This window comes from Hevea brasiliensis, chromosome 17, assembly GCF_030052815.1.
Source record: "Hevea brasiliensis isolate MT/VB/25A 57/8 chromosome 17, ASM3005281v1, whole genome shotgun sequence".
NCBI lineage: Eukaryota > Viridiplantae > Streptophyta > Magnoliopsida > Malpighiales > Euphorbiaceae > Hevea > Hevea brasiliensis.
The window spans coordinates 4506341-4531727 of record NC_079509.1 but is presented as its reverse complement, the minus strand read 5'-3'; the positions used below and the strand labels follow the sequence as shown (position 1 = coordinate 4531727).

Below are 25387 nucleotides of genomic sequence, written 5' to 3'. Positions count from 1 at the left end.
GTGTACACTTGTTATATATGGCAATACTCCAATCCCAAAGATCGAAATGAATTAAGTGACCCGACCGACTAATCCAACAATTGTGCTGTCGGGTTGGGTCGGTTTGTAACCAATATTCACAACATATTACGAAACATTGGATTTGATCGGTTTGGAGGAAATTTATCTCTAGACCGGCCAATAAATAGCCCTACTGGAAATAGACAAAAGGGTTTTTCGGATGAAAAATCTAGACTAACAACTACAAGCAAGCGTGGTTAAAAAACTGCAGCATGATTGGGCGAAAGCCCCCTCTGATCATTACACGTAATGCTTTTCAGGTCATTAAAAAACAGCAAGCGGTGTCCCAACCGAAAACACAAGTTCATTGACAATGACAAATTTTTGTCACTAGTTTATAGGTGAAAATTATTTACACAACAGAATATAGAAGCATGCAATTCTTTCCTTGAGTTGTCTTACACCAAATACCATGAAAGTTTGAAAAGATGATCACAAAACAGTAAGTTTTTAAGTGTTATATTGGCTCAATAAATTCTAAACTCCATTAGTTGGGGGCAAATAAGACTGATGAGGTGATGCTGGTGAGCCCTCTTCAATGTCTATATCTTTCACACCAGCACTTAATGATGAAGATGAGTCGCATCTCCCATCCTTTAGCTTATTATCACCATTTTCATCATCATCCTTGTCCTCAAAGAAAGAACCCTTCCGCCGGAGTTCCTTTACCTTTCGAAACTCATCATAGTGTGCTCGTCTGTGCTCCTTAAAACTTGCATTCCTATCTAATTCAGAATCTGGCAACAGTGATTCAGAATCTGGTAACAACCAAGCAAAAAAACCCATCAGCCATATTAAGACAAGTAATTGAAACACACTGTACAAGTAAAAGAAAAGGGAAATAAATGAAGTGAGGGAAGGAGCAATCTTTTTTTATTTCATGGCTAAGTTTATCGAATTCTCATCCAGTTGTTTGGCGAAAGGGAAAATAAGATCATTTATCAAGCAAAGTGGCAGGGTCTAAGTAGGGCAGGTAAGGTGCAAATAACACCAACCTGCTGTCACAAGAACCAAGAAAAAAAAATAGTGATACAACAAATGAAGGTGAAATCTGATTCATATGTTTGAAAACAAATTTAAGAATTCTTTTTACAGTTGCTGCTAAAAATGATTGGTTGTTATTAGGTATCTCAAGAGGAGAATTATAATGCAACTCCAAAGCAGTCATGCATCACTCGTACAAGGAAAGCACTTTACATCTCCTGCTCCTTTCATATTCTTTCATCAATTCTTGATTAGAATCACCATATCTATTTAATTTGCAAAGCAGTGGCACAGGTAATGAGCTTGCAACCACAAGATTGTAGGTTCAAGTCTGAAAAGCATTAATTTCATATGAAAAGGCTGAACAAAAATAATAAAATTATGACTAAGGGAAAGAATAAACAAGGAGCAAAACTTGTTTGAACAACCACCTTCATCTTGTTCCATAGGATCAGCCTCATCCTCAGATGATGTCCAGCCACCAGATCGCCTACCAGCATTTCTACTGGAAGAAGCCACTGTATCCAGTGCAGTCCGTAGTTCCTCTGCACGCATTGCTTCACCAACAACATCATCAAAGCTGCCTCGCCTAGGAGACAGAGACCCTATAACAATAAAATTTTCAGATTATTTCCAATGACAGTTCAGAAGACCACAACTTTTAATCATAAAATTCCAACGTAAAGCTGACAGTGAAAGAAATGGTGATCACTGAAACAGCAATTCAGTGATCCAATATCAACTAATGAAAAAATAAAGCCAAAATTCAGAAATGCTAGACAAAAATTAAACTAATCAAGGGCTTATTCCAACACACAGGCACAGCTGCAAGTTAATGGTAGAGAAACACTACTACATAAAACATATACACGTGCAAATAAAACGTTTAACCGACTTCTGTAGAAGGAGAAGCTATACAGATCAACTTACCATCATCATCAATCATGGGGTGATAAGGTGTCTTGGGTTCAGTTATTTTCTGTCTCACGGGCTTATTTGCTTCAATTTCCCCTATATTTGCCTCATCCCATCTTACACGAGCCCTATTACCTCTATTAAATGAGAGGATGTCAGCATAGACTTCAAATAATAGATCATATTGTAAACAAGCAAACTAATGTACTGCTCTAGCAAGAAATTCATAAAAGAATGACTATTCTGAAAAGAAAGAATAAACAATAATAGTACAAATTGGAAAAGGACAAACAGCCACAAGGTTGTCATGATTGTAAGTCGTGCATCACCTATTGCAGTGAAGCACTAGGAATTAAAAAACTAATTTCTGCTATAGGCAATTTAATATTGTCTTCTTTTAATTCCTTGTGATTTATACTAACAATCCCTTGGCCTCTGGTACCAGGACAACAGATCAAATATTTTGAGCTGAATAACAAAAGCACCGATCAAATTCTCATGCATGTAAAAAAAATAAGATGATAAAATGATTTTGAGCATAAATATCTAAAAACTGATTCAGTTCCTCATTGCACACGGTTGCATTCATATATTTTTAACATCTCTTCATGGTTTCCTGTTAGAAACTTAGAATTCACCAAATACTCCCTAACAGATTTCTCTGAACTAAAATAATATCATCAATGAATGAGAATATCTTTTCAACTTCTTTGCTAGTAGGTCTATAAATGTTTAATCTCCTAACATTAGCTCTACTAACATTCATGTACCAAAAATACAGGTAATAATTTACTAGGGTATTGTTTAGCAAAGCAACATAATGCCTGACGTAGCAACAATCGTTTTCTCTGTACATAATATAAAGTAAACTATCAGAAAAATGAAGACAAACAAAATTTTTGGAGCAGAAAGTTTAAAGTACTTCATTTTTATGAACTTGCTATCTCCTCTGTCACCAATAAACACCAAGTAGTAGCTGAACGATCTGATTCCACTGGGACAATAAACAAATAAACTTTTTAAATTGTTGATGTCAGAGAACAATAACCAAATGCTGCATAATGAGATAGATGTTAATTGGCATGACAAGTAACATTAAGTGTGTTAAAGCCAGAAACCTATCTTGGATAGAATTTGTGTGGACTGTGGAGAATGGAAGAGGAACAAAACCAGGGATAAATTGAAACAAAAATAAGCAGAAACAAAATCAAAGAAACAAGTTAGATATGATATATCATCAAAACCATACAAAATCCACTGTGCAAATTTAAGAAGTGATTAAAAGTTGCCACAATGTGGAAACAAAAGGAAAAAAAAAGAGGTCTGACATGAAAAATAGCTTAATATTAGCAGAGAGAATGCCTATAAGAGTTACAGAAAATCATCCCCCAACAAAGTAAATGACAAAATATACAAGAAAATTCAGGGATTCAAAAACAGCTGCAAGACTTTGAAAAGAATTAAGGACAGACAAGAATGCCATGATAGATACCCATAAGCTACCTGTACTTTCCTTGGAGTTATTTCCTCACCGACTAATTCCCAACTCAAACCAAAGCATTAATAAGTTTAATAAATCTAAGAGATAAATAATAGAAGTAGAAAAAAAAAATTATGAATTCATTTCTAAGCATTGCCCCCTGACAAACGTGATAATAACTGGAAAACAGAAGAGATCTTCCAGCCAATCAACGCAATCTAAATTTAAAGGCTAAATAAAAGATGCCACCAAGTTAGAACAACCAAAACAATTTCTTCCTCTAGCTCAGCTTACATTTAGATGCCAATTTGTACATATACGTTAGAAAACTTTCAAATTGTAGGATTTAGATTCAGCTAATCGTAAATATGCAAACACTCCACGTTTGTAAGAAACTTAGACAAGCAAAGAATGGAATCCATTTCCATAAACAAATAACTAAACAAGGAAATAAAACCATGTCATGAGATCAATGATCCTAAATTACAACAAAAAGTTCAATAATCCATAAATTTAAGCAATTAATCAATTAAATTCATAGCCACAGATGCAAAAAAGCGAACTTCTAACAAGAACGCCAACAGAATAGAACAAATACAGGATGTTTATTCCTTTCCTGTTATGTCCTTCAAGCAGTTTCTCAAGAACCAAACAACAAAATAAATTGGAAAAGAAAATGGATCAGAGATACATGTACCTGCGAATTGCCCTTCCTGCTTGTTATGTCTTGGAATCGGCCCTTCGGTTTGTCTACTTTTCTTATTGAACGATGTTTTATTTTCCAATAATACCCTTTTATTCCAATGCGTGAAGAATGAGGTGGGGATAGGCCCTGATCTGGTGATTACAACCGTACACTGTTTCACTTCCTACAGAATAAATGAAAAAGAAAATTCTAATGAGTGGTAAGTACTGTAGTAGTCTTAATTTTGTTAATAATAAATACGAAAAATACCAGCTGGATTCCAATAAGATCATGCCACGCGGCACGCATTAGAGATTATAGGTCTGAAAGACGTGGCGGGATCTGATCCTTGACCGTATTGAAACATAATCGAAGGGGCAAAATGGGGAATGTATTGTCAAAAGAAATAAAAGTGAAAATAAGGACGATGAAACTTGAAAGCCTTGCATAAACCGAACCGGTGCTGTAAATAAGAGCGTAGGGAGAGGGAGTGTGTTTTGTTAGGAGGTCTGGTTCGCAGACTTAAACGGAGAACTTACCCAGCGGGAGCTTTCTGTCTCCGTATCTCTCATCTCAGGCATCAATAGTAAGAATCTGTACTCGAGCAGATTTGATTTCTACAGCAATATGTTTATTTTGCTTTACATATATACTGTGGAGTCCAATTGTTGTTTTCCCTGTATATTTAGCAGCTGGTCATGATCATTTTTATTCTTGATCTGGGAATTTCTGTTATGCCTTGTCGCTTTTCAATGTTGAATGTTGATGGGCAACTGGGTACCTCGCAATTTTCACAGTTGTCTTCAATTTATATTGTGGTTACTTTAATGATCGTTTGAGATGAGATCTTGAGTTTTGTTTTTTTTTTTTTCCCCCTAAGAATTTACTAATTAAAGCTAATTCCTTTCCTGTAATTTTTAATTTCAGACTGTGATTTGTTACCTCCACCAATTGTCTAAAATAAACAAAAGGATCAGGTAAGGAAGAGAGAATTTGATTACTTCTTTTTTATTGAGTATTGGCTTTGGATGCTTCAAGATTCAGTGCTCATAAAAAGTAAAGAAGAAGAGAGGTGTTGAATATCTATTAACCATGTAATCAGTTGTGGTTTCTTGCTACTATTTTTGTTGTTTTCTTATTAAATTTTTAAGAAGCTAGGCATAAAGTTGGATAAAGTAGACCAAAATGTGATTTAATCGCAAATCAATCTGTTGCTATTCTTGTGAATACTGTAGTGAGGTCAACTCAGATTAGTGGTGTCATGGCCAGCCTAAGGACATGGGAATAGATTAGTGGAAAGACTAGTAATTTTAAGTTCTAAAATCAGTATCTGTTGGGTTAGCATAATGTGAATAAATAATAATACAAATGGTTTGTGTCATATGTTAAAGTGTGTTAGCTAAACATTTGAGGATTGATAGGCTGCAGCTGAGATCATTGAAAACGGAGATAGAATATTTTTAATGTAAGCTGTTGTCTTCAGTTTTCTCTGTGTTTTACTTATTTCTAATGTATGTATTGTTCTGATCAGTTCCAGGATTCTCAAGAAGTGGGCGTGATGGAGATCAAATTAGAATTATGAAATTCTTTTTCTCGTAAACCTAAAGGTTTGAAGGACCAAGTAATATTTAAGATTAGAAATAACAGAAATGTTCTCATTGTTCTATGGTCTTTGGAAGTATCTATTCAGTAAGACAGAGTTTCATGTACTCATTCTTGGAATTGACAAGGCGGGAAAAACGGTAATGCTTCTTTGAGCCCTGAATTGATGAACTTTTCATGTGCTTTACAAAATGCTTTTCTTCTTAATCCCACAATAAATTGTGAATTTTGTTTGTGTCATTGGTTTAGAACACAATTGCCATGCATTTATCTTTTTCCATATGTGAATCTGTAGACTTTGTTGGAGAAATTGAAATCATTGTTCTCAAACTTAGAAGGCCTCCCTCCTGATCGAATTGTTCCTACTGTTGGACTTAACATTGGTCGCATTGAAGTATCAAATACAAAACTTGTATTCTGGGACCTGGGTGGTCAGGTATGTAAAATTTATGCATGAAAATTATCTAATTTTCAGAAAATATTTGCAGGGGTGGGCCTTTTCCTTTATTTAGGCAAGGGCTTGAGTGTTTACAGGTAATCTCATCTATAAAACATTTTTGGCTAGATATTGCTCCTATTCCATTTTTATTCTGGCAAATTAGTAGGATCTAGGCTGTAATGGTATTCCTGGCTTTGTAGAATGCTGCAGTAATCACTACAGAGGTGCTACAGTGCCAGTATGGACAAAAATTTAAGGCCTGATAAAGAGCCTGCTGAGCTTATTTCAAGCAGGCACTTTACTTGCTAGGGCCTATAGGCCAATTTTAACATGGCTCTATATGACAAAATATTACATGTTATGACACATGCAATCACTATTGTTTTTCATGATAAAAAAATCGTGTGTAAACTCTTTCTAGTTTCACCTAGGAAGCAGGCCGCACATGGTACAAGGTTTGAAAATCAAATTGCGCAATTGGCAGCAACTGAAGCATTTTAATTTTTCTGCCAGCCTGGTCTTCGCTCGATTTGGGAGAAATATTACGAAGAGGCTCATGCTGTTGTATACGTAATCGATGCTACTTGTCCTTCTCGTTTTGAAGATTCAAAGTCAGCATTAGGTGAGTGGTGTTCAGTTATTAATATTGAGAAAAAAATATACTAGTGTAAGATTGGCCAATATCTCAAACTTGTATCAACAGAAAAAGTTCTGAGGCATGAGGATTTGCAAGGAGCCCCCCTTTTGATATTAGCAAACAAGCAGGTAAAGAATATTATAAACCTGGACTTGGAATAATTATGACTTGATCCTCACTGTAGCATGTAGCTTGATGTTGCATGTGATTGAACAAAAAGAAACTATTCACTTAATAGGCATCATCCTAATGGCAGGATCTTTCTGAAGCCGTATCAGCTGAAGAAGTTGCTCAATATTTAGATCTTAAGAAGTTGGATGAGAGGGAGAGGGCTTACATGTTGGATGCAGTTTCAGCATATGACGGGTAAGTCGATACTAGAATGTCGGTACATAACCTTATTTCAGAAGAGGTGTTGAAAAGAATTTATGGAATCTGACAGTCCTACATTCACAATACCCAAAAAGTAGCATATTATGTGGAAGTTACAAACTCAGAAAGAGATTTAATTGCAGGATGGGGATTAAAGAAAGTGTGGAGTGGCTTGTGGAGGTAATGGAACAAAGCAAGAGAACAGAAATGTTGAGAGTTCGGGCAGGTGTTGCAGGCCCTGGTGCCTAGAAGAAACTAAATCGAGTTACAGTTGTTTGCCTGCCTTTGTAGCTTATGTAAATAAACAGGGTTTACATTAGATTATACATGGCCAAAAGGTAATCCATTTTTTTTACATCTGCAGAAGTGTTGCCTTTTGTTTCAATTGCTCAGTGGTGACTGACAATTTCAGATGATGTTTTTATTTTAAAATATTTTCAAAGGAGAGACAAAACGGAAGCCATTCAATCTGTGCTAACTGCTAAGCTTTTTGGTGCAATACTTTCTTTTACCTCTGGTTTCTGAAGATTGCAAGTTTATTGAAATGCTTCGCGTTGAATACTAAAAATGGTCAACATTCTAGGCACTGTTCAAATTCAAGGAATGCTAAGATGGTTCACAACACAAGTTTAGGATAGTCCACAATGGCCTTGATTTGGCATTATGGTTCACGTGTGGCGTGCCCTTGAAAGTTGTGTATTAGTTCAGCAGAAAGGCCAACGTGTGGTCGGATCAACATTCACCAAGATACCCTGCAACTTTATGTGCAATTCAAAATGCTAGTATTACATTCAGAGTGTAAGGTGTAGCCATTGATGTTCCAACCTGATGGATGTAGCAACAAGATGCAGATGCTATAAAGGGATTAAAAAAAAACGAAAATTTTGCTGGCTTGTTAGGAGGTCAAATCTATATTAAGTTTGCTACACAAAGAAGCATGTGTGTTCGAGTAAACTAGTTTTGAAATTGCGGGACATGCAGCATTTGCTCTTTTCTTAACAGTCGGTTGTGGTTCTGAAAGGAAAAAAAATGATTGTTGGAATTTGTGTTTGTGGGGGTAATGGCTACATGTAAATGAATATATCTCCTATAAAATGGAAAAGACATACTTTAAAAAAAAAAAAAAAATCATATGGAAGTAAATTGTTTCACCGCTTATTTAGCATACATCTTTAATATAATCCAGAAAATGGTGATAAACATTCCAATTGTCCATTATAGTAGTTGAAACCAATTAGGCAAGAACTCTATTATGCCAGAATTTAAGCAACCCGTTTGATTACCTGAGCTGGTTTCAGGTGCTAAGGAGCGACAGGGGCAAAGGGATGTATGTAGTCACAGCCTCACAGGCATATTGACATTGCCTACCGTAGGCATGCACCTTGGAAACCTCAAATGCCCAAATCTTTCACTTGGGGGTTAAAAAAACCATACCACGGATTCATTCTTTTGCCCAATTGAAGCACACCCACCGACAATTAGGCATATGCATTTATGATTCGATAGGTAATTTGGGTACGGCGAAAGGGAAAAGAAACTGGCATAGAATAATATCAACTTCTACGCATTTCCTATATGCACAGTACCCTATATCAAATCCCTTTCATTTTTTTCTCTTTTTGAATAAGAACACTAGTGTGCATCACGTGGTGGCATAAGCTGGTCAGCGGTGACGGGTACGCAAAGAGCTAAGCCGCTGAGACCCAAGCACAAGCAACGTGGACCTTCAAATTTTCGTTCTTATGGTGCTGGAAAAAAGCATCAGGATAAGAAAACAAACCAAGAAAGGAATAACCCAAAACTAAGAAAAACTGCTGTTCCAACTAATTTTTATCTCAAATGAATGACAACAAAGTTTATATCTGAGTACAGATAGATTAGGGGGTGAACATTCATGCTAACTAGAGAATTACAGATGATCTCGTCCCAAAAATAATCACGTCCAGATCGAAGTTCCCTAGACTGTACAATGAATTGATTACTACAACTGGATTGCTACCTTTTATATTCTTTGCTTCTGTCTTCACTGAGTTGATGGTGAATGGCTCCACCCGAGTATCCTAAGTTCACATTTTTAGCGTGTGGTAATGCAGGCTCCATCAAAGCCCCTTGATTGTATGAAGGCTTCTCTGAAATGCCAAATTGCCGATAAAAAAATTCGGTTTGACCAGGCTCACCTACATTCTGCAAGGTCAAGCCACTACTTTCTTGTGACTGTGATGAGCTCGCTTTCTGTGGAAGACAATCCTGAATGACCATATCATAGTCTAATGGAATTGCATCTGTGAGAGTTTTTATAGCAAATTCAATGCAGGGGTCTGCCCATGCATCTGCAAAAGAAAGAGGGGATCCTGGCTTCTCATCACTTTTATCACCAATGTCAATTCCTCTAGGACGTTCTTCTGAAGTAACTATGTTAACCAGAGGCTGATGAACAGTGCATCCTTGCTTCCTATGATCTTCCTCTTTCCTGGCATGGTCTTCCAAAGCAGTTGAGCTCCCAAATTCACTATTGTTTGACCCTGATGAGACTTGTACACTTCCAGAATTGTCAAATGATATTCCAGTGAGGATTTTTATTGCAAATGCAATGCATGGATCTTGCCATAACTCCCCAAGTGGCAGGTCAATAGGCAGTCCTGGCTTCTCATCAGCATTATTGTCAGTTATGATCATTCCAGGATGTTCCTCTCCAATAGCCAGATTCCTACCAGCTGAAAGAACAGCATGTTCACACTTCTTACTATCCTCATTTTCTGTTTCTACTAGATTTCCTATAGATGAAACAACAGCATGTTCAGGCTTCTCATCACCCCTTTTTACACTTTCTACCTTTTCTACATGTTCGCTTGGAGCAGCTGTATGTACAATTGGATGCTTGCTCTTATTTGACTCAAATGAACATTTTGTGCTTTTGGGGAGCTCAGTGTGGGAAGAACCTCCACCTGTACTTACAACTATATCATCAGACTGTTTAACTGGAGCTTGACGGGCTCGGTTTGTTGTTTTCAATTCAGGTGTAGGATCGAGTGGAAGGCCAGCAAGTCGCTTTGAAGCCCGGCGAGGCAGGTTAAGATTCTTTTTCTTCTTGCATTTTTGAGGTGTACTTCTAATTTCATCCTTCATCACCCTACTTTCCACTGGTGGCTCATTTGGGAGGATATCAACTGCAGTAGCTATTACACTTGTAGCAGGATCACTCTTCCCTACTGTTTGGTTTGAACCTTTGCCCTCTGGCACTTCTGAGCTGTTAGACTGAGCACCTACTACATCTGCATCATTAAGAAAATTCAAATTAGATATAAATATCCCCTTAACCCCAATGGGATGTATCCTAGGATTGGAAGCCCAAATTCTAACTACTGGGATGTTCACCTGGGACTAGATGCATGGTCTTCATATATTCAAATTAGAGTATATATTTTACATATACCCACCCCAACAGCCCCACAACAAATAGACAAATATCGATAACCAATCACGTCCTATAGCAATTTGTCAAGTCTCATCCAATTCCTGTTCTAAAATAAAATTTTCCACATCTTGTCACCTTCAATCAACTCCCATGAAATGAATAAGCGGAAAAAAGCTCATGAATGTGCACATGCAGAAACACACACAATGCTCAGTAAACAGTAAGGAAATTTATGACAATGCAATGGCCATTACTATGCTCAGAGACAGGCAAGGATTCTCCTGTATTAGCCGAACTAAGTACTTGTTCATCCTTTGCAACTTCAAATGGCTTTGAGCTCTTCTCACTTATAGTTGGACTTCTTGTTCCATTGACTGCCAACTTTTGTTTCTTTGCTGCAGCTGGTGACTAGGGAGAGAGATGAAAATTTTGAAGAAGTCAAAATATTGATAATTATTAAATCTAAGCCAAACAATGGTTTCAACTGGCATTCATGGACCAATGGGGAAAAAAAAGCAGAGCAATTATTAATGCTGCATAAACACGGATTTGTTCAAGATACCATAAACAATGAACAGTTTGTTTAAGTTTTCTGCTGTATTTGCTACACTTTTTGAAATTAGAACATGCAACACACATAGGGTTAGCTTTATTGAGGTTCAGAATGAACAAGAAACACTAATAAAAAATTAAACACTGAAAGATTTGATAATGCTAATAAAATTTTAACAAAAACTGCAACTGATCATAGTATTTCACCTTACCAAACAAGCACAAATTGCAGTTGCAGATGGCTACCCAACAGTAAGCAACCGTTTACACATAAAAAGAATAAAGAAGACAAATGTACTGAAAGAGTTATCCACACTCACGTCCAAAAACAGACTCTAAAGTTTTGAGGAAACAAAGCTACTTCCAGAACAGAGGACAAAACAACAGAAAGAAATGCCCAAATTTACAGTTCAAAAGACCATTGAACATGGGTAAGGAAAGGTACAAACATCAAGGCTAGCAACACCACTTACACTTGTCCCATAACTAATATTATCAATGATTTTCTAAAAAGATTTCCTTGATAACTCTATTTGTGTTAACACAGTTCAATTCAATCATATTATGGATAGACAGGCCTACCTATAAAATTTTTAATCCCTTGCTTGATAAAATAATAAAATGATCTTGGAGGAAGCATCATAAGGAATTATCTTATTAATTGATAAAATAAAGATATAAACTTGCAGAACTATTGATGCACATACACATGCTTTATCATCTTCCAACTCAACATCATTGTTGCCTTTGTCTTTGGGCTTGAATGCTTGTTTCCCTACCTCCCCAGTTTCAAGATAGCGAAGTACGTCCTTCATAGAGCGGAATACATATCCGCTTGCAGGATCAGTGTAATACTACAAAAAGTAAGATTGACAAAGAACGTAAGAATCTTCAACAAATAAGCTGCATGAACAATCTATTAAACTTAAGAGTACAAATAATTTGCAAATCATGATTAATGCAAGCAACCAAATCTGGAAGGAAACAATATCTGAATAGAAAATGACACTGAAGCTAAAAACCTAGAAATATTCAAGAAGCTCATGAACAAGAAAAAGGTCATAAAAACTAAGACAATGATCTTGAAAGTTAAAACTAAGAATAATTCAAGAAAGTGTACAAAAACAATTTAAAAACCAAAAGAGGTAGTAGAGGTTGAATACCGAATCCCTTCTGATTTTATGAGCTTTCTTTGTCACTTTGATTTCTTTGGTCCATCCTGGAGGTAATCCTTTTGGCTCAGCCTTCTCAACTACAACCTAGATTCCTTAGCTAATCAAAACCTTCTTCTATATATTGATAAAAACAATAATGGAAAGTAGAGGTAAACAAAAGCAAAAAGAGCAGAATTTTTCATCAGACATTTTCATTGTGCTGGTCAATGCCTTTTTCCTTCTCTTCAGATTTAGGATTGCTGTTGTTAAGATAGCGAACTACCTCTAGTTTGGAGTAGAATTTACCTTCACCTGAGGGAGGAAAGTAACACTGCAATAAAAACAGATTAATATAAAAATTCAATTGCCTTGTCACTGAAAGATAGCTTAGAGTTCATTATTCCCTTAAAAATATTCTTAATGTTGGACTTGGATTCTTCTATCATAACTTTCTACTTTTAGTCAAAGTTGAGTAGAATCATTTCCTGAAAGACCAATTATGCCCACATTAACCAGAGATACAAGAATTTTAGCTTACAAAGCTGCATTAGTACACATATAAAAGTCCATTACCTAGTTATGTTCCATCAAAATAGGGTCATGTGAAGAGAATTCTGGAGATGGTGGTTGTTGTGAAGTCTTGAACCTGCTACCAAGAGGTTGCAAGCCCAAGACTTTGTCCTACTGCACTAGACAAAGGCCCTTTTCATTACAGTAACAACAGATAGAGAATGTTCAAGGATTAAGCATACCATAACAAGACTATCACAACTGGATCAGGAAGTCAAGCGAAAAAAATTGCTTAATTTAACCTCGAATAGTCTTATCCCCCAATCTTGAACAGCAGGATAGAACCCATTAGGCATCTTTCCATTTTGGGTTCATCTTTGAGTTACTGAGAAGACTAAATAAAACAACAAAGATTAAAAATAAAAGCCATGGACTTAGTCTTTTAATTATTTGTGTTAATTAGTGAAAAGCATGGTAGTGAAAAAATGAATTTACAGTATCAATCAATCCATGTTATTAAAGTAGAAAATGGCTTAGAATTGAGTCGTTTTTCAGATTTACATATTAAATTAGAAAAATAACGAATTAACAATTTCTTCAGGACAGATTTAGCAAACATTCAAACTTTAAATGCAATTAATAGTTTCACACAAATTTACAAATCTCACAAACTGATGATCATAGCATTCCCTAACAATTAAATTGGTTTTAATTTAAATGACAAGTCTTTTTAAAGCCAGGCATCAGAAAAAGAAACAGAAAGATTCGAGAGATTCAAAGCACAAGCAGCAGCCAAACAGTAAAATTACCTAAAACGGAAAAACAATGACTTCAACAAATTGCTAATTACCTTATCTTTTTTACCGTTGCTCCTCACTTTGACCTGGACTGTCCAGCCCTCCGGTAGTGGGTCATCGGACTTCCAGTTGTCGCCAGAAACTCCTGTTTTCATCACCGGGTACTCTCTCTGTCTCTCTCAAATCTCTCTCTTTCTGTGTAATCGTGAAGCTGAAAAAAAGAGTAGGCGGATTTGGACAAAGACAAAAGGGCATGGCAGAAAGCACGTGTTGCCAAACTTCTCGTGCCGCATTTAAATATGTCGGTCAAATTACGAAGTTAACCTCATATGTCAGTTAAAATTCCATTATCCAAACAGCCGGTCAAAGAGAGTGAAGAAGAAGGCTCACTAACAAGTGGCTGTGGTTAAGAAACCAACCGACTAACCGACCGTAACCTTCCTTCCACTTTGGGGGTAATTTCCCTTTTTTTTTTTTAATAAATAATTGCGGTGGATGTATGGAATCGGAATCTAGTGCTGTTTTGGGATGGTCACGTGGTATCGGAGATCTGTTTTTGGAAGGAGTGAATTCCCAAGCATTTTGGATTTCGCCTTCAGCCCTAAACTGGGACTTTGGGTTCGACCAAAGGCCCATTACCAGCGGACCATATGCAGGCTTTAGATTTTTTTTTAGTAATGGAAAATTGAAAAATAAATGCTTTTCATCTTATGTTTTGGGAATGAAAGGCGAGCCTGTTTAGGAAGAAAAAAAAAAAAAAAGCAAGCCAGCGGAAAAAACAAAAACTTTATTGAAATATTTTATAGAATAACGTATCTTATTTCCAAAAACAGCTACAGATTCATAACTAGCGTTGAGCAGACGGAGAACTAAGGCAAGAGAAATGGTATATATATGTATATATCACAAATGAAAAAGAGATTGGAATTTGCTTTAAAACAATCAGTTGTGAAGTGGGTTTGGTCCGCAGGGGACAAGTCGGCGAGAGACGGTGTGTATAGAGTTGATCTTGCCGTTGCTGGAGTTTATAGCCTTACGTATGGCAGAAATACTTCGTAGAAACATGTCAGAATACTTAGTGTTGGATTCCTGTTGTGTTTCGTCTTTGATAGGAACATGGTAGGTGTAGCGGCAACTGGTACCATGGACAAGTGCTAGCACTATCAGGAGAATGAGGAACATTTGAGACTTTTTAATTCTCATGATATAAATGGTGGGAAACAATTAATGGGATTTTAGTTCAGAGGGACCAAGGCAGTTTTGATTTTTGTTTGTATGATGAGTAGGTAGGTTGGAAAGTTTATTTATAAGGGGGATCAGGGCCACCTCCACCTATCGGAGAATTCTGACTTCTCTGAAAAAAATAATTTATTCTAACTAATTGGTTGCAGGCACATCCTCTTCCTGTGTATCTCACAAATGACAAAGGTAGACTTTTTGGAAGGTGTACGCGCATAAACTCTGCAGTCACTTGTGATCCTGTCTTTATTCATATCATTGTTTTTGCTTTCTCAGAGAAAGTCTGCAATGTTCATACATTGCTTGACTAGGCACTAATACATATTGCATTTCTACTAAAATATATAGGCTGACTACGTAAGCCGATAAATTGTTTAATCAGCAAGCTATGAAAAGAAGGGGAAAAAAGTGTTGACCCTTGGGAGCCATTTGCAGTTCTGTTATTGCAGATGCATAATTAAAACCTGAAAATCTATGAGATCTGTGTATAGAAGAATGTTTTTGTTAAGTGAGAAAAGAAAATAATATGCATTCTGTTGGTATCTAACATGAAGACAAATATGGATGATGTGCTTCCAATTACAGTTCTTCATCAAGGTACATAATAAAATTAGTAAAGATTACAAGTAGAAAGCAGAAGTTACCTGTTCGTCAGCTTCCCTATTTATTAAAGCTGCTACCGGCCAATTCTATTGTGTCAGCTTTCAGGCTTCTTGATTTAATTAACACAAATATGACATGATGAATGATAAAATAAATAAAATAAAAATGTTCATCTTTGCTTTGCGAGTGAGTTGACCTGTTGCAATTTTCTATTATTCTAACATTGTCTTCTGTCATTGCTTAATCCTGACCTATTGCTTTGTTTTTTTTTTTTTTTTTTAATCAGGGGGAGGGGAGATCGAACCGGGGAGGCGGCCCCAGGTTCATCATGCTCTTGCCACTGAACCAAAGCTAGGCGGGCCACCTATTGCTTTGTTATCTATTTGATGAAGAAAAGATAACATAGAAACTCAACTCCATTATTCTTTTCAAAATTTGAGGTTGGTGACAAATTGGTAATTTTGGAATTAATAAGCTTGAAGCATGGTTAAGAATCTTGAAGGGGCTGGAGGATAACTACAAGGAAAGTTGGTAAAAACTAAATTGGATGCTTATGGAAAAAGTTTGAATAATTGATCAACAAAATAAATATGATGGGGAAAGACCAATTAAGGGAGAAGGACTTGTCAATTACACAAGTAATGTTAATAAATAATAAGGGTACTGTAAACGAGAAAAATCAGCATACATTACCTACCTACAATTAATTCTGCTCGGCGCCATTAATTAAAATTCACAGTGGTTATATCTCATGTTTAATGGATATGCTCTTCCTGCTTCCTCTATTTGTCCTTTTTTTTTTGGTCTGTCAGCTATCCATCTCAACTACAAGGGTTTCAATTCCGCCAAGTAAATTGTATATCAATATATCTAGCTATGAAGCAGATTTTATCATAATTCTCTAAGGTTTTGTGGCCATCCCCCGTAAATATTCCAACGGGCATTCATCATGTGATAGCCTCATGAAGTTCACTTGTTCTTCTGACACAGTTGATCATTAGTGCAAGGTGTCTGAAAATAATAGTTAATTAATTATAGCTATATATTGTAATAGACAGATAAGTAAGCTTGCATAAATGCATGATTCCTTAATTTTATTGGCCTAAAAGGATAAGAAAATGTTGGAATCTTACAACCCTAAGTCAATTAAGCTTATTATTCTCAAGGGCTTCCCGTCTTCGGTGTTTCTATTCTTTGTTCTCTCATTGATTAATCATTAATCACTAATGGGAGCTCCAAATGCAAATTTGTTGGTGATAGAATTGTATGTTTTGATGCAGTCATCAAGTGCAAATGCAATATAACACAAAATGAACTTATATTTTTCTCGAGATTTAAGTTAACATGGTAAATCCATGATACTCTTTTCGATAGTAATACATATAGCATTTTACAACTCCAAACAAGCTGGTTCGTGGAAAGAATGAAGGAAAGAACTGAGAAGTACATTAGATCCTATGGAAGAAGCCATTTTTGAGCATCTTTCTTTTTCTTTCCCTATCATTATTTTCAGGAACCAACTACAAAAAGAAAACTGTGGATGATTTATTCTTCTTCTTCTTCTTCTTCTTCTTTCTTTTTTTTTTTTTTTTTCCTAGCTACAAGAGAAACCTGTGAGTTCTTCCCGGAAACAAGCTGGATAATGGAAAATTCCATCAATTGTGAAGTGGATTTGGTCCGCCTGGAACAAGTTTATGCGATACACCATATACTGTGCTGGCCTTGTCATCTCTGGATTGCACAGAGTGAGAAATAGCAGACAGATGCCGAGGAAATGGAAAAGAGGGCTTTGTGTTTAATGTTTGATCTGTTTCTTGATGAGTAGCCCAGCTGATATGCCTGCAAGTACAGGGATGGAGTGTACCCAAAATGATTGTGAAAACTGTAAGTAGAATTAAAGAGCTATAACTTGTCATGATGATTTCAGATAGTACAAACCAGAAGAGGCTTCAAAGAAGAGCTTGAACTTTGAAGCAGAGAAGACAGGAACTTTTGTTGCTGTTAGAGTGGGTCTGTGGTCTATTTATAAGGGGATAAGATGACCCATGGGAGAAAGAAAAGATGGAGCCAAAATTCATAGCCGATCATATTTGAATGACTTGGATGCCATTTTTCTAATCTTCACTAGCCCTAACCCATAATTGATAAACATATTTTGCTCAAAAGGGTTTAAAAGACAAGTCCAAGCTTTTCAATAAATAAAATAATTTAACTCGGCACTGCTTAAAAAAAAAAAGATTGTTGTATGGATGCACCTTGACAACCTTCTCAGTTCAATTGATTTTTCATTGTTAATTGATGTTTGGCCACTTTCTTTTTTTTTTTTTTGGATGTGGCAAGATTTGACCGGATGATATAGACTAATGTTGAAATTGTAGAATGAGAAGGTTTAAGGGTAACATGAGAGGACAAAAGGGGCCTGAGGCATTAAATAAAAGGATTGGCATTTTATATGTACTATTTTGATAGGATAGCTCATTCCCTATTCAACGGCCAGCCCGTGAAAACGAGATCTGTACACTTAAGAAACCATCTTCAGCATTGTGGTCCAGTAGCTACCACGCTACACCTTGTTTTATTGGGTTTGGGTTTAAGGAACCTGACTCCTCAGTAACATAACCGTTATGGAAAATCAGGGCCTGCCTTGCCCTGCCGACTGGGGCTCCCGCCAACCTTTTGATATTAAGATGCGTTTGGGCTATTCTCATTTTGTAGCCTATTGCTCCTGAACGCATTAGCGTTTTTAACAGCAGTTAAATTAGAGATTTATAGTGAGAATGGAGTTCTGCTGCTACAGTAAAGCAGGTGAGTGAATAGTGAAGCTGCTATTTGAAGTGACTGAAATGCCCTCCAATACTAATTTCACTGCTTGTCATTGAGGATGAAAAAATTGGAAAGGCAACTCTCGCTAGGTGTTGAGCTTGGTCGGGCCAGCTGCAATAGTAACATAGGTGAGGTGACGACTGACAAGTGCCAAGGGTGTGTCCTCTGTCGAAGGACAAAGACCTGTGTTATTTGCACAATTGCAATTGCTGTAAGCTTGAGCGCATAGAGTGATGAAGAAACTGAAAATAAGAGCAATCGGTCTCGGTGAGCTAGACAAGGCCCACGGCCCTGAATCGAAATCGGAACGATAATTCTAATTTAAGAATGGAAGATATTAAGATTGGTTCTAGTTCTATCTGGTCCGAATTCTAGTTTTTGAATGATTTTAATTTCAATTTTAAGTGATTTCAGTTTTGATTTGTGTACGGTTCAATATGATTAATTTAATTTCACTCTAATCAAAAGTAAACCAAAATGTGTAATTTATATGAAAATAACCTTTAATTGAGATCTTTAATTAAAATAATTAAAATGAAAATTGACTTAATTGTGCAAGTTTAGAAACATATATTAAAAAAATTTAATTATGTAATTTAAATCGATTAAAATATATAATTTTAAGAAAGATAATTAAGATTTTGACTATTTAAATCTATTTAAAATAAAAAAAAAGGTAAAATCTGGACCACACCATATTGATGGATTAGATGACAATTTTGATTTATTGCAATTCAAAACTTAAGAAAACTTTGTAAGAAAAATTTAATGACACTCTCAACTTTAAAACATCCTTTATCACTTATAATAATTTAATAAATTTAAAAAAAGTTAATATATGAATTAACTTCTCATCTTAATTAAAAAAAGTCTAATAATATTATCAATTAATTTAATTTTTCTTTTTATTTTAATACTAACTAAGCTCTTAAAATTTACTCCATTTTAGTTTTAAAAAGTTGAGACATGAGATGTTACATTTTAAAGACTATATATTAATAAACTTCTAAGATAAAAATCAACAACTAAAATATGCTTTCGGGGAAAAAAAAATTGACATATTGGCATGAAATTGTCCTTAATGCATGCATGCATGCCCTATAGAAGCCCATTTCGTATGTAACATATTTAGATATTCCCCATATTTGGTTTTAAAAAGTTGATGAGTGCCACATTATACATAGGTTGTATGTTAGCATGTCACATTAGAATTATTTAATATTATTAATAATTAATGAAAATAAAGCTAAAATTTCTGTTCTTAATTTACATAAAATAAAGTATATGCTCTAAATACCAAAAAAGCTAAAATATAGAGTATTAAAGTGTATTATGCCTTATATTTTATTAAAAAATAATTTATTTTATATATTTAAATATGATAAATTTAAATAAAAATATAGATAAATTATTAAGATTATGTTTAATGCTTATATTTCTTATTTATAATTTTTTTAGATAAATAAATTTATGTTATATAATAATAAATTAAAATGAAAAAAATATAAATACAAAGAAAAGTAACGTAGAAAACTTCTAGCGGGAAAGTCTCCACCTCAACCGCAAACTCTTGTAAGGCGAAAATGGGGAGAGCGATTTTTGCGTCTCATTTATCCTGTTGTCATTCCTATGAAAATGCTCATTACGCAACTCTAATTTTATGTCAGAAATTAATGATAAGGAAAATCAGATATGTATTCATAGTGGGTTATAATTTGATTTAATTAAAATTAATATTAAATTTAATCAAAACTGATTATTTTGTTCTAATATGATTTAATTTCGATTTAAAACCGTTTTTTCACTTTTTTACATATTTACATCTATTAGGGAATGTCTCGATTTGGTTATTAGATTGTACAAATAATTAATTGCTTATTTTTTATATTTAGTGGAAATTAATGAGTATGAATTTTTCTTTTTATATACTTATAATGAGATTAATTATATTGAACATATGTTGATGGATATTGAAGTGTTTTGCGAGAGCAATCTTCTCTTTCTTTATAAATTATGTATAATTTAGAGGAATTGTGTTAGAAATTTAAAATAAATTTAAATGATAAGAATGATAGTGAATTTGCATATGTAAGTAAGGGTGGCCATCAGACTGATTGGGGTCCGTTTTCTGTTGAAATCAGTAATTCAGTTTAAGATTTGGGGAGATTGAAATCATATTAATTCGAGTCGGTTTTGATTTAATTTCAATTTTAATGGCATTTAATTTTTGAAATTTTGAAATTTTTATATTTTTTAAAGAAAAATGTGTTTTTATATATCCAGAGTTGGACTGGATTAAATTGACTGATTTTAACCAATTTGATTTGATCAATCTTAATTTTGAACTGAACCGATTTGGAAATTGTGATTGGGTCAAAATGTTATGTAATAGGCATATAAACCGAGTACATGCAAACTATAATAAAGAAATTATATATTAATCCGCTATGTAAAGAATTATCCTTTAATTTGCCTGTGTCAAGTCTTTCTAATCTTCTACCGATTAATGTTAAAATTTTTAGTATGTGTTGTAAGTGCTTGGCTGCTGGCAATGCGGACTATACTCAATGCTCAAATTTATTTGACTTTATTGGAGAATGGCTTAGAAGAAAAATTAATTTCAATGAGCAAAAACTGAATGTAAGGTTTATTACTAAACCCATAGCAATTGATGGCCGTATACACCACCGACATTAACCAAGACATGTAACAAGTTTGATACTGCAAACTTAGTTCGACATAAAGATTTATTGAATGGCAAAGCATGTCCGTAACAGAACTATATTACATTGAGGAAGAAAAACTAAACTGTAAAACAATGTTCACCAAGTACATGGATTTGAACAAACATCCCTTGTTCTTGGCATCTCCGCAAGCAATCATGAACTTATATCTTAACATTATTACTCCTTGGCTTCAGCATCAGGAGTTTCCACAGCTCCATCGGCTGAAGCTGATGGACCATCTTCTGCAGGCTTGGCAACATCAACTTCTTTAGTTTCTTCTGGTTCACCAGCAGAAGCAGCTTCATCAGTTACTGGGACAGGCTTCTTAATAGTTCCGACCTTAACATACTTGCTCATGAACTTGTATTCCCAATCCTGCAAGGCCTCCAACTCGAACGGACCAAGACCAGAGATATCACCAGTCAAATCTTTGTCTTCAAAGGACATCTTAGCAAGAGCTCTGCTGGCATCCTTTCCAGCAAATAATGCATAAGGTCCACCAGGCCCATAAAACATCCTGCAACAATGGTAATACATAACAAATTATTAAGTACTTTCTGCAAATTGTATTAGCAAAAAATTTGTGCATTGGTGGAAGAAGTTCAAAATTCCATCATACAATTCATACCGACAGAACAACCAAACTCTCCGCTAAAAATGTTAAAAAAACAAATCAAGTAAAAAAGCATGCACAAAGGTTTTCTGTCTCAATGTGATACACATAGCATGATGCACGATGTGATATTCTTAATTAGATATTATATCACCTAGAAGTTATGATCCATGCAATGCATTTCAAATGCCACAAATCAGCTGCAATTATATGACTATGCAGATCTAGTTGTTCATGACATTACACAATATAATTACAAACAGCAACAAATGATATTTACCAAATATGCAGAACTGGATTACACAAAATGAAGCCAAATCAATCAAAAAGGAGAAATGAAGAAAAGACGGCTGCAAATCTAAGATTCACAATAATCATGACATATCAAACCCAGCTACATTTTGTTACTTGCATAAAACAAAATAAACATTCCAGTGAGGTCATAGAAACATAAAACAATGGATACAACAAACTAGCAACCATCCGCTGAATGCCAATCAACTCCTAGAATCACAAGACTCATAGTGAGTGCAAATTGCACACTGAAATCCCTCTATTACATGGAGATAGTACAGCTATTCTATTGCAAATTGCAACCTCTGTACATTGAAATCCCAATTAAGTTCTTCTTGTACTTACAAGTTTGAATAAGATATTTAGCATGAGTTGCTGAAAGCTCGAATTTTAAATTATCTAATCAATCTTGCTTCACAGAATCTCCATAATTTAACATCATTTACTCATTAGGAACGCAGTAACCAGAAAGAGGAGAAGGCAGATAATCAGTCCAATAATTCAAATCAAAGAACTCAAAATTAATCATTCATCACGAGAAACAAAGTTGAAGATTTGCAACAGTCATATGCTAGATTCTCGAGAAACCCCAGAAAACATATATTTGAAAATTAAAAGAATATAGCAATAATTTTTTTTAATATTTAAAAGTACTGTACTAGTCATCCATAAAAAGAATTAAGAAATTGCAAAATTTTCACTTTTTGAACATACAAAAGTTTCCAACAAAAAAAAAAAAAAGAATATACAAAAGTAGCATCCTTTTATCAGAGACCAAAAAGCAAGCATAAAGCAGGTCATCAACTATAAAGTATAGTAGTGGTTAAAACGGATGATAGAGAAAAGGTGAAAGAGATCAGAAACGGTCAACTCTAAATCAATCTATCATCTAAAAGAAATCAAAATTTTCCCAACCCAATTAATAATTTTCTAGAAATTTCTATCACACAGCAGTTAAAACACCCGCTGACCCAAAAGATTGGAAACCTGAAAAAAGTAAACCCACAAAATTCACAAACCGAAAACCCAAACCAAAAATTTTTTATTTTATACCTGCTCTGGGAGACGTCATAGATCTGACCCTTAATAGCCATGAGCAAAGGCTTCTTAGGATCAGAGCCATCATATTGCTTGAGCTCCTCCTCAGTGATCTCACCAAGCTGAACAGGAGGAGGCAGAGGCTGCACCTGCTCCTCAACACTTCTAGGCCTCGCATGATTATCCGAGGATCCAAAGAACTCAGATATCACATAGTAGACCGCCAAACCCAAAGCCAAGACTGTGAAGAAAGTGGCTGGAGAGAGTCCAGTATAGACGGTTATTGCTTCCTTGAGTGTCTCCCACAGCTGCAAAGCCATTTTTATTGGTTTTTGCTAGGTAAGAGAGAAAGAAAGAGGAGAAAATAGGAGAGATGGTCTGGTGAGAGCCTCAAAGCTCAAAGGCGTACTTGGGCTGAGATTCCCAGCCAAGCCAGATGCTGACACAATACTTATTTGTATAATTTTCCTCTCAATGAAGTTACTTAATTACCCCTAGTTAGGTGGACCTATATCGATTAAATTTCATCGACCCTCTACTACTATTTTTTATATTTTCTTATTTTTCCAGTGAAATGTCTCGATTGCCCTTTAGATGTCCTTCCAAATCCAAATGCCCACCAAATCAGAAAATAATATGGCATTTCCGTGATTTATGAATACCTGCTTGTTGGCCTCACCGCCGACGGCGCCGTTGCTAACATTACAGACACGACCGGTGCTGCTGCCCTGGTGGAGCTTGTGAGGCATACGCATGTGAAAAACGCGGCACTCACCTTGATCGGAGATCACCAAGGGCATGTAACCCTTGTTCCTAATGGGCCTTGAAAAAAAATAGTGAGTTTGAGTTTGAGATCGAAGACGATGTACTGCCAGCTTTTTTACTCTCTTTGTGGTGGTGATAGCTCCAGAGAATAAACATGGATATGAAGAAACAAAGCCTTGTCTGTAAAAGACCAATTCTTCCATTTTTGAGACTCTGAGTTTGGTTGCAGATCAGAAATGGTGTACCTTTGTGTCCCCGCAGAGTCGGCGAGCACCAAATTAGGGATTTTGGTCTCTTTTCTTTCTCGTTATTTTTTTTTTTAATATTGAGAATCTAAAAAACTTGTTTTAAGACACCATAAACGAGCTGATCACGTGCATGATAGCATATTTTTAATTAATTTAGAATATTCTGATATTTTATTATAATTATTAATTATAAAAATTATGATTTAATTATTTTCATAATATAATTAATAATTAAATTTATTTATTTTATATATATATATAAATATAAAATAACCCTACTAAACATATTTTATTAAGCCGTTGCTTTTTATATCATCATCAGACATCAGCCTTTGCTTTAGATTTAAGATTTTACATATAGGGTTAGTTAGGTCTTTTTGGTTTGGAAACGTGTCATATATGGAATGCGTAAAGCGTGAAACGCTTGCTGGTGAAAATGGACTTACTTTTTTTTTTCTCTGAGAAAATAGACACACTTGGGAAGAACTTCAGCGTAATTTGTCACTTGACCGTCGCAGCTGCACTCTCTCATTTTAAATGGATGGATTAAATACCATTTTAATTGGGCTGTTAGAAATTGATTTTTAATTTTTAAGTTATAAATTATTGGATAAATAAAACTTATAAATCAATTTTGTAAAAATCAGCGGTGGTCTCGATCAACTGTTGACTACTCTCTAAACCAAACCAACCCCAATGGGTATTCTGCCTCAAAATCTTTGATGGTGGCCTAATGGTAATGGGAAACCCAACTAGCCATCGAGCCACAAAAAACTGGGAAACTATAGCCGTCGCTGTTGCAAAATTATTGAACGGGGCCATCATATGATTTGTTTTTTACTACTGAGCAGACCAGAGCTTTCACTTGTATTTTCATGCTCCCTTATTAAAGGAGAGGATGCCAAATTAATTCCGCTTAACAACTGATGCTAATTCTTGGCGCCAGAAGTTGCTCTAAGCTAGAAGTGCCTACCCCACTGTAAGCCAAGAACTTATAGCTACTATCATGTGGTATCAAAACGTGAGAAAAAAGGAAAAAAAAATCAATAATAATCAATATTCTACATGCCATATTTGAACGATTGACCAGCACAATTATGAGTTAGGAACACAATAATATTCTAGGTTTGTCAAAAATTTAACCTATGAGTAAAAAATTATTCAATTTAAAATTTTAATTTTATAAGCAAAAGTCATAAACTTTTTTTTCTTATATTTCTAACGCTTTGATTCCTCAATGCTTGCTCTTCCAGCAAAGATATATTAATATCCAATAAAATTAATGCAGTTCATAAATATAATAATATTTTTTCTTGTCAATTAAATTGATTTTGTTGAAATGTAATTTAAAATTATTTATAAATTTTGCCATTCCTACCCCTAGGCTCCACTGTTTTAGTCCGCGCCCTCGTCCAAAAACGACGTCGTCTTCTCGT

At 35.1% G+C, this 25387-nt stretch overlaps 4 protein-coding genes and 1 long non-coding RNA gene across 14 annotated transcripts; 1 reads left to right on the top strand and 4 right to left on the bottom strand.

Moving 5' to 3' along the window:
- Nucleotides 1-344: 344 nt before the first annotated feature.
- Nucleotides 345-4296, bottom strand: LOC110641216 (protein phosphatase inhibitor 2). Of its 2 annotated transcripts, XM_021792861.2 has the most exons (5): nt 4137-4296; nt 2882-2953; nt 1975-2096; nt 1476-1649; nt 345-818 (listed from the first exon to the last, which is right to left on the bottom strand). In XM_021792861.2, exons 2-5 carry the CDS (start codon nt 2884-2886, stop codon nt 538-540), a joined length of 582 nt encoding a protein of 193 aa, XP_021648553.1. In that variant the 5' UTR covers nt 2887-2953; nt 4137-4296; the 3' UTR covers nt 345-537. The 2 variants fall into 2 exon arrangements, with proteins under 2 accessions (XP_021648553.1, XP_057995138.1); XM_058139155.1 differs by lacking the exon at nt 4137-4296 and having other exon boundaries at nt 2882-3561.
- A 245-nt stretch (nt 4297-4541) lies between these two features.
- Nucleotides 4542-8220, top strand: LOC110641190 (uncharacterized). Of its 4 annotated transcripts, none has more exons than XR_002492254.2 (9): nt 4542-4710; nt 5052-5101; nt 5656-5866; nt 6022-6162; nt 6679-6787; nt 6869-6930; nt 7059-7168; nt 7318-7512; nt 7758-8220. XR_002492254.2 is itself a non-coding variant. In XM_021792827.2 (8 exons), exons 3-8 carry the CDS (start codon nt 5774-5776, stop codon nt 7421-7423), a joined length of 621 nt encoding a protein of 206 aa, XP_021648519.2. In that variant the 5' UTR covers nt 4542-4710; nt 5052-5101; nt 5656-5773; the 3' UTR covers nt 7424-7652. The 4 variants fall into 4 exon arrangements, 2 of the variants coding, with proteins under 2 accessions (XP_021648519.2, XP_021648530.2); XR_002492253.2 differs by lacking the exon at nt 7758-8220 and adding an exon at nt 7618-7652; XM_021792827.2 differs by lacking the exon at nt 7758-8220 and having other exon boundaries at nt 7318-7652.
- A 756-nt stretch (nt 8221-8976) lies between these two features.
- LOC110641165 (methyl-CpG-binding domain-containing protein 13) lies at nt 8977-13874 on the bottom strand. Of its 5 annotated transcripts, XM_021792811.2 has the most exons (8): nt 13656-13812; nt 13108-13199; nt 12869-12979; nt 12504-12626; nt 12305-12400; nt 11849-11995; nt 10844-10997; nt 8977-10446 (listed from the first exon to the last, which is right to left on the bottom strand). In XM_021792811.2, exons 6-8 carry the CDS (start codon nt 11954-11956, stop codon nt 9170-9172), a joined length of 1539 nt encoding a protein of 512 aa, XP_021648503.2. In that variant the 5' UTR covers nt 11957-11995; nt 12305-12400; nt 12504-12626; nt 12869-12979; nt 13108-13199; nt 13656-13812; the 3' UTR covers nt 8977-9169. The 5 variants fall into 5 exon arrangements, with proteins under 5 accessions (XP_021648503.2, XP_021648495.2, XP_021648509.2 ...); XM_021792803.2 differs by lacking the exon at nt 12869-12979 and having other exon boundaries at nt 13048-13199; XM_021792817.2 differs by lacking the exon at nt 13108-13199 and having other exon boundaries at nt 13656-13799.
- A 2871-nt stretch (nt 13875-16745) lies between these two features.
- LOC110641474 (uncharacterized) lies at nt 16746-17651 on the bottom strand. Its single transcript, XR_002492301.2, has 2 exons — nt 17383-17651; nt 16746-17283 (listed from the first exon to the last, which is right to left on the bottom strand). It is a non-coding gene; the product is annotated as an uncharacterized LOC110641474 (long non-coding RNA).
- Nucleotides 17652-20996: 3345 nt separating this feature from the next.
- Nucleotides 20997-24019, bottom strand: LOC110641153 (membrane steroid-binding protein 2). Of its 2 annotated transcripts, XM_021792778.2 has the most exons (3): nt 23601-24019; nt 22954-23246; nt 20997-21510 (listed from the first exon to the last, which is right to left on the bottom strand). In XM_021792778.2, exons 1-3 carry the CDS (start codon nt 23904-23906, stop codon nt 21171-21173), a joined length of 939 nt encoding a protein of 312 aa, XP_021648470.2. In that variant the 5' UTR covers nt 23907-24019; the 3' UTR covers nt 20997-21170. The 2 variants fall into 2 exon arrangements, with proteins under 2 accessions (XP_021648470.2, XP_021648478.1); XM_021792786.2 differs by having other exon boundaries at nt 22954-24019.
- Between the last annotated feature and the right edge of the window lie 1368 nt (nt 24020-25387).

Excerpts from the sequence above, each read along its gene's own strand:
- LOC110641216 (XM_021792861.2), bottom strand. Across the intron at positions 1,650-1,974 it reads CCCCATGATTGATGATGATG|GGTCTCTGTCTCCTAGGCGA; the intron begins GTAAGTTGATCT and ends TTATTGTTATAG. Across the intron at positions 819-1,475 it reads TCCTATGGAACAAGATGAAG|ATTCTGAATCACTGTTGCCA; the intron begins GTGGTTGTTCAA and ends GGTTGTTACCAG.
- LOC110641190 (XM_021792838.2), top strand. The coding sequence starts at position 5,774 with ATGTTCTCATTGTTCTATGGTCTTTGGAAGTATCTATTCAGTAAGACA. Across the intron at positions 5,867-6,021 it reads TTGACAAGGCGGGAAAAACG|ACTTTGTTGGAGAAATTGAA; the intron begins GTAATGCTTCTT and ends GTGAATCTGTAG. Across the intron at positions 6,931-7,058 it reads TGATATTAGCAAACAAGCAG|GATCTTTCTGAAGCCGTATC; the intron begins GTAAAGAATATT and ends TCCTAATGGCAG.
- LOC110641165 (XM_021792795.2), bottom strand. The coding sequence starts at position 13,757 with ATGAAAACAGGAGTTTCTGGCGACAACTGGAAGTCCGATGACCCACTA. Across the intron at positions 12,401-12,503 it reads TTGACCAGCACAATGAAAAT|GTTGTAGTTGAGAAGGCTGA; the intron begins GTCTGATGAAAA and ends TAAGGAATCTAG. Across the intron at positions 10,998-11,848 it reads TGGAAGATGATAAAGCATGT|TCACCAGCTGCAGCAAAGAA; the intron begins GTATGTGCATCA and ends CTCTCTCCCTAG.
- LOC110641153 (XM_021792778.2), bottom strand. The coding sequence starts at position 23,906 with ATGGAAGAATTGGTCTTTTACAGACAAGGCTTTGTTTCTTCATATCCA. Across the intron at positions 23,247-23,600 it reads GCGGTGAGGCCAACAAGCAG|CTGTGGGAGACACTCAAGGA; the intron begins GTATTCATAAAT and ends ATGGCTTTGCAG. Across the intron at positions 21,511-22,953 it reads TATGACGTCTCCCAGAGCAG|GATGTTTTATGGGCCTGGTG; the intron begins GTATAAAATAAA and ends CCATTGTTGCAG.